We start from the raw sequence: 6,000 nt of genomic DNA, 5'->3' as shown, positions 1-6,000 counted from the left end.
ACAGTGTGGAGCTGGAGGAACACAGCAGGCCAGGCAGCAGAGGAGCAGAAAAAGTTGACGTTTCGGGTCAGGACCCTTCTTCAGAAAATCTATTTTTTTGAAGAAGGGTCCCGACCCGAAACATCAACTTTTCCTGCTCCTCTGATGCTGCCTGGCCTGCTGTGTTCCTCCAGCTCCACACTGTTATCTCTGACGCCAGCATCTGAAGTTCTTACTATCTCTTAGCTGGTTTTTCATCAACGATCACCTCCACGTTCAGGCAGCCAAGGTATTCTATAGTCTAATATGAAAGTTTTGACCACTGTTGAAGCAGATTAACTGCATCAGGTGGACACAAGGCTCATAAAAGTTGCACAAGCCTTCAAACTTAAGTATAGAAAGTCTCAATCATTCAAAAAAAAAAACGGTTTCTGGAAATTCAATGACGCTTAACATTGAGCTAACAGCATGATAAATTATTTTCATATAGATAGAAATGCTTTGCAACAGAATGTTGCTGATATCACTGGGGCAAGTCACCAGGATATGGAACATCTTAATTACAATATAAGGATTTCCAATCACCATCACTAATTCACATTTCTCATCAAGGTGAGATCGAATGCAATTTCACAACAGACAAGCTTCCTGAAAAAATGTTTCTTCTTTACTTACATTTTTTTTCTTCTGATATTCATGGAAAACTTTTGTGATCCTGTCATACTCCTAAAGTTAGAAAACATGCAAATACTTAATACGACCTTAATCCAGAATGTTCAATTGCCCAATTAAACATGAAGCTCAAGCTTATTCCCATTGTTAGAACATTTACACATTGTAAAGGCTTTCTTTAGCAAATAGTAACATTCTTCTCTGCCTCTAAACACATTTGGAGTAATAAAATTGTAAATCCTGAAGAAAGTTTGCTGATCTGAAGTCCTCCATTAAAAAAAAATCTATAAAGTTTATACAAGTGGTGGCTTGGTTTAGGATGGACAGTGAAATTAAGCCACTCCAAGATGCTCTCCCACTTTCTGCAGTGGCTGAATCAGAGCTCTACTGGTACCATACTCAATGGCCTCTTGATAAAGGTACCAGAACGTTCCTAGTAACTGTGGAAGGAATTGGATCTAATGAAAACTCACCTTCAAAATAGTAAAGAGGGAAATGTGCAGATTTTTCTCAAATATTACAAAGGCCTTTTTTGGGTAAGTAATTGTTGTGCAAATTGCAGTTTTAGTTTTTTTCTTACTTGTATAGAAATGACAAGGTGGATTTAATAATGTTGTTCAGTACTTGGCAACATTTGGTTCACTCAAAACTTGTAAGCTCCAAGGCACTTTTCAGTTTCAATTTGATCTTTTATTGAAAAGTAACTGATGATGGAAGGAGTGAAGAGAGGAAAGCAATGCTGTTTCAGTATTTCGTTGTGTATGGCAATTCAAATGCTAAATCCTTGGAACTCCTCCATTGTTTTTATCTAGTTTTTTTAATTTGCACGTTCTTCCAGTTGGTCTTGAATGTTACTTCACAGTTGGGCAAGTTGGTACACAAATACAGTAACAAAAATAAATCTTGCTAAATCAAAACCATAAACGACCTAGAATTCCAGATTTGCAGTCAAGTTCAAACATGCACTTCACTAGACGAGGATTGCTGGTTTATTGCAATAAATAATTCAGGCTGTTTTGATTACATAAGATTCTTAGAATTGTGCAAAGTGTGCGTTTACCCATGTACAGTCCTCAAGAGTCAGTGTAGCCAGCGAGAATGTGAGGTAGGGCCAAATTCAATTCTATCCTCAGTAAACAAACAACATGCACCGTTCCTAGCAAGACAGAATGGAATGAGGTACAGACCATGCTTCATTTTGCTCCCTCCCTCATTCATGCAGAGAGGTCAATTATTATATCAAAAAGTTGCCTTTGTTGGAATCAAGTAATTTAGCAGAGATAAAGAAAAGTTAAGCAATAAGAGTCCAAAAATGGTTCCTTCTGATTTCTGAATTTTAAAATAAAATTTTGTAAGTTTCATCACGAAAAGCTACAACTTCCTTGACAGAACCTTCCAAATCTACAACCTCCACCATGTAGAAGAACTTGGCTAGTAGGTACATATATGAACATTACCATTGTAACTTTTTCTCAAAACCACACTATCCAGACTTCAAATGACACAGTTATTTCAATGTCACCGAGTCATTAAATCCTAGAATGTTCCTTCCTAACAGCATTATGGGCACATTGATAACACAAAGACCACAGCACTTCCAAAAGGAAGCTCTCCACCACCTTAAAAGGGCAATTAAGGATGGGTAGCAAATGCTGGACTTACCAGCCACATTCAAGAAGAAAGAAGAGAATGCGCATATTAAAACAATTGATTAAAGCAATGTAGAAGTTAAGAATTTAGCATTTGATTTGTCATAAACAATGAAGTACTGAAACAGCACTGTTTTCCTCTTCTCACTCCTTTCATGAGTCACAGAATTTTTTTAAGTGAACAATGAACTAACTCAAATCACTTACACTCAGAATCCCTAGAGTGTGCAAACAGGCTCTTCAGCCCAACAAGTCTACACCGACCCTCAGAGCATCCCACCCAGACCCATCCCCCTAATCTACACATCCCTGAACACTACGGGCAATTCAGCATGGCAATCCACCTAGCCTGCACATCTTTGGACTGAGGGGGGAATCCGGAGCACCCGGAGGAAACCCACGCAGACATGGGGAGAATGTGCAAACTGCACACAGACAGTTGCCCAAAGGAGGAATCGAACCTGGATCCCTGGCGCTGTGAAGCAGCAGTGCTAACCACTGTGCCACCATGCTATCAGAAATATATATTTTTGAATTCTTACAAAAATCCTCATATATATTGATAATCATGTAGGTTTTAGGATGTTTGTTTAAAGAAGATCATTGGATTTGTTTCTTTTAATAAAATATATAACTTTATTCACTTTTTACATACCCCAACCAGGAGCTAAGTAAATTTGATCAGCATTACCTCCAGAAATATGGTCCCTCTACTGGATGAATATGCAATTACGTGTTTTGGACTTAAAAGGGATATATGCTTTATATGCGTGTCTACATCTTGATGATCTTGAAAGAAGGCAACTTATGCAACACTTTTCAGATCCTCAGGATATTGCAAAACCAACAAATAATATTTGAAATAGTCACACTGCTTGAAGGCTAATGATGATTTTAATAATTTACAACTCTATGCAGATAACTTGAGCAGTGCAAAATCTCAACCAGCAACAGAAAAATTACTGATTAATATGCTTGAGATATCTGGGTCAAGGAGTTAACGGTCATTCTAATACCACCATCGAACTTTTCATAGTCATGTGGATATGCCATCCAGACATCCACTTAGTTCTTTACCTGAAGGCCAGACCTTGCACAAGTTATTGCAACTCCAAATTTATGAGGAACGGCAACACATGTTTATTCACTTTCTAGATCAAGGCATTGCTGGCTAGGCAAATATGTATTGCTCATCCCTAATTACCCAGATGGCAAGTCAAGACTCAAACACATTACCTGGTCTGGCCTAAATGTGAATCTAGACCTACAGCAAAGACTGTAGTTTCCTTCCCTAGAGGACATTAGTGAATTAGATGGGTTTTTCCAATGATCAACTATGGTCATCATCTTACTTGTTAATTCCAGATTTCGTTTTTATATATTGAAATCAAATTCTATCATCTGCCATAGTGGGATTTGAACCAGGGTTCCCAGAATATTACTAGAATCTAGTGGCAGTCTAGTCTAATTCCTCTAGGTCATTGGTGACAGTGGGAAAGCAATGTCCTCCAGTAGCAGCCAATATTTCAATCAAATTCACAAGGCAAAGCTGCAATTACCTCTACCAAGTTGCACTTGTTGAGCTACCAAACACTTTAGATTTTGTGACATATAAATGATCCCACTTCAGCTTAAATATCTTCCAAGATATTAATCCAGACATTTTGACAGATTTCATCACACTCGGTGCACTAACCTGTTGGGTCTCTGCATGTTGAGGAAGTCTGCTCATCATAGCATCCATTTCACTGAACTTTTTCAGAACAGTTTGTACTTCTGCATGAAGCTCTTTGTACTCTGCATGCTGGTCATTAAATACAGCTTTGTAACGTTCACGTTCTTCAGGGGTTCGAATAGAAGGATATTTACTGAAAAAGAGAAAACTCAAAAATTCAACACCACGTTCTTTTAAAACTCTATGAAAGGCAAACTCATGTCAGCAACTAACGGATAATTTTGATATTCTGAATGAGCATAAGTAAGTTGTAAATGTCAGAGTTTCATTTGTTGTATAAAGCATTTAATCTTCCTAACAGGATACATTAAAGTGGGGAAGAGATGCTGATGAACTTATCTCCGAAGTTAGGTGCAGTTGCTCATTGAATGCCACCACAAATCAATTTCAGATTAAGAACCATATTAACCTGCTTTTAATTCTCAGTATGTTGGACACTTGGGTAGCCAAGGACAACATGCATTTGACAACCTCCATGTCACAAGGTGCGAAGTGGCCAGCCTATTTAATGAAATGGTTTTGATACAACAAGTACTTCTCTCGGACGTAATCCAGCAAGAGTCAAGAACATTGCCGGATATGGATGAAATGTGACTCTTGTGCCAAAAACTGATTTCCATCCATTGCCAAACCAGTTGGCTTTTTACAAAAATCAGTGGAATTATTTTGATTGTAATGTTTAAAACTGGATTTGAATTCTCTAACAGGTGGGATGTGACTTTATTTCCCCCTCCATTCTTGAATAGCAGTGATATATTTATTAACTTCTAATTGTCTGGAACCATTACATAATGTAGGGAATTGTGGAAAATTGGTCAGGACATTCATTATCTCTGGAGCTCTTTTAGAAATTTGGAGTGTAGGTTATCAGGTTCTGGAGACTTATTGCATTTTAATTTCCTGGCTCAGAGCACCTAGGTTACCCACTTTCCGGTTTACAATTTGTGACTTCTGCTGTGAGAAGATGCAAAACAACTTTTCAATGTCTAACATTTCCTCATTCCTATCTCTGTTTTAAGGAACAAAGTAGCTACTTCCCTTCTCCTTATAATTGTAAAAACTCTTTAAAAACCTCATTCAAGGCCATTTCTCCCTTATTAGCATTTTAGTAGCCCTTTGCTTGTTTTTAAAACACTCATGGCTCAGACTTTTTTCCCCTTTTTATTCATTCATGGAAAGAGGGCATCGCTGGCCATTTATAGCCCAGTGGTAATTCCCTACAGGGCAGTTAAGAGTCAACCACATTGCTGTGGGTCTGGAATCAAAGGACATCAGTGAACCAGATGGGTTTTTCCTGACAATCAACACTGGATTCATGGTCATTCCAGATATTTATTGAATTCAAATTCCACCATCTGCTGTGGCGGGATTCAAACTTGGGTCCCCAGAACATTACCTCCGGGTTAACAATCTAGTGACAACACCACTAGGCCAGCATCCACCCACACTGCCTCTTTTAATCTAATGCTTACCTTAATATAAGCTTTGAATGGATCTTGGATTAGATTTTAAACGAACATATTGAACAGCTTGATCAAATGTCTTCCATTGTATATTTTAGTCTATTTATCCAATGTTATCTCATGCCTATGCAACCGGTTAAGATTATTGGGGAGTGTTATTTTCAAACTTTTGTTTAACTTAATCACGATCACTATTTCCAGTACTTTACTACGAGATTATTAACTCTGAGCAATACTAAATATGAGCTTTATCCCTAATTGAGTCTACAACATTCTTCCAGGAAACTATTGTAAAAACGTTCTACAAGCTTTATTCCAGGAAACAATTGCAATTTTTATGGGTCAAGTCCTTATGAAAGTTAAAGTTTCCCTTAATTAGGTGTTTAATGCTCTATTAGATTGTTGATTTCGGGCTAATAAACTACTACCAGCAGTGTTGGTTCTTGCTATTCTTCATTGCCACCCACAATGATTCAAATTGGAAAGTCCATTTCTCACTCAT

General features: G+C 37.8%; 1 protein-coding gene across 1 annotated transcript in view; it reads right to left on the bottom strand.

Annotated features, from left to right (window-relative positions):
• marveld2b (MARVEL domain containing 2b) overlaps positions 1–6,000 on the bottom strand; it is an 86,563-nt gene that overhangs the window by 59,760 nt on the left and 20,803 nt on the right. Inside the window, exons 5-6 of the mRNA XM_048593799.1 lie at positions 3,997–4,168; positions 655–705 (exon numbers count right to left, since the gene is read on the bottom strand). Of these exons, the coding sequence (XP_048449756.1) occupies positions 655–705; positions 3,997–4,168 (223 nt within the window). The remainder of the gene's footprint in view (positions 1–654; positions 706–3,996; positions 4,169–6,000) is intronic.

The sequence above is a fragment of the Rhincodon typus genome, chromosome 3, assembly GCF_021869965.1.
Source record: "Rhincodon typus isolate 14 chromosome 3, sRhiTyp1.1, whole genome shotgun sequence".
In the NCBI taxonomy this organism is placed as follows: domain Eukaryota; kingdom Metazoa; phylum Chordata; class Chondrichthyes; order Orectolobiformes; family Rhincodontidae; genus Rhincodon; species Rhincodon typus.
This window is presented reverse-complemented; position numbering and strand designations above follow the sequence as displayed.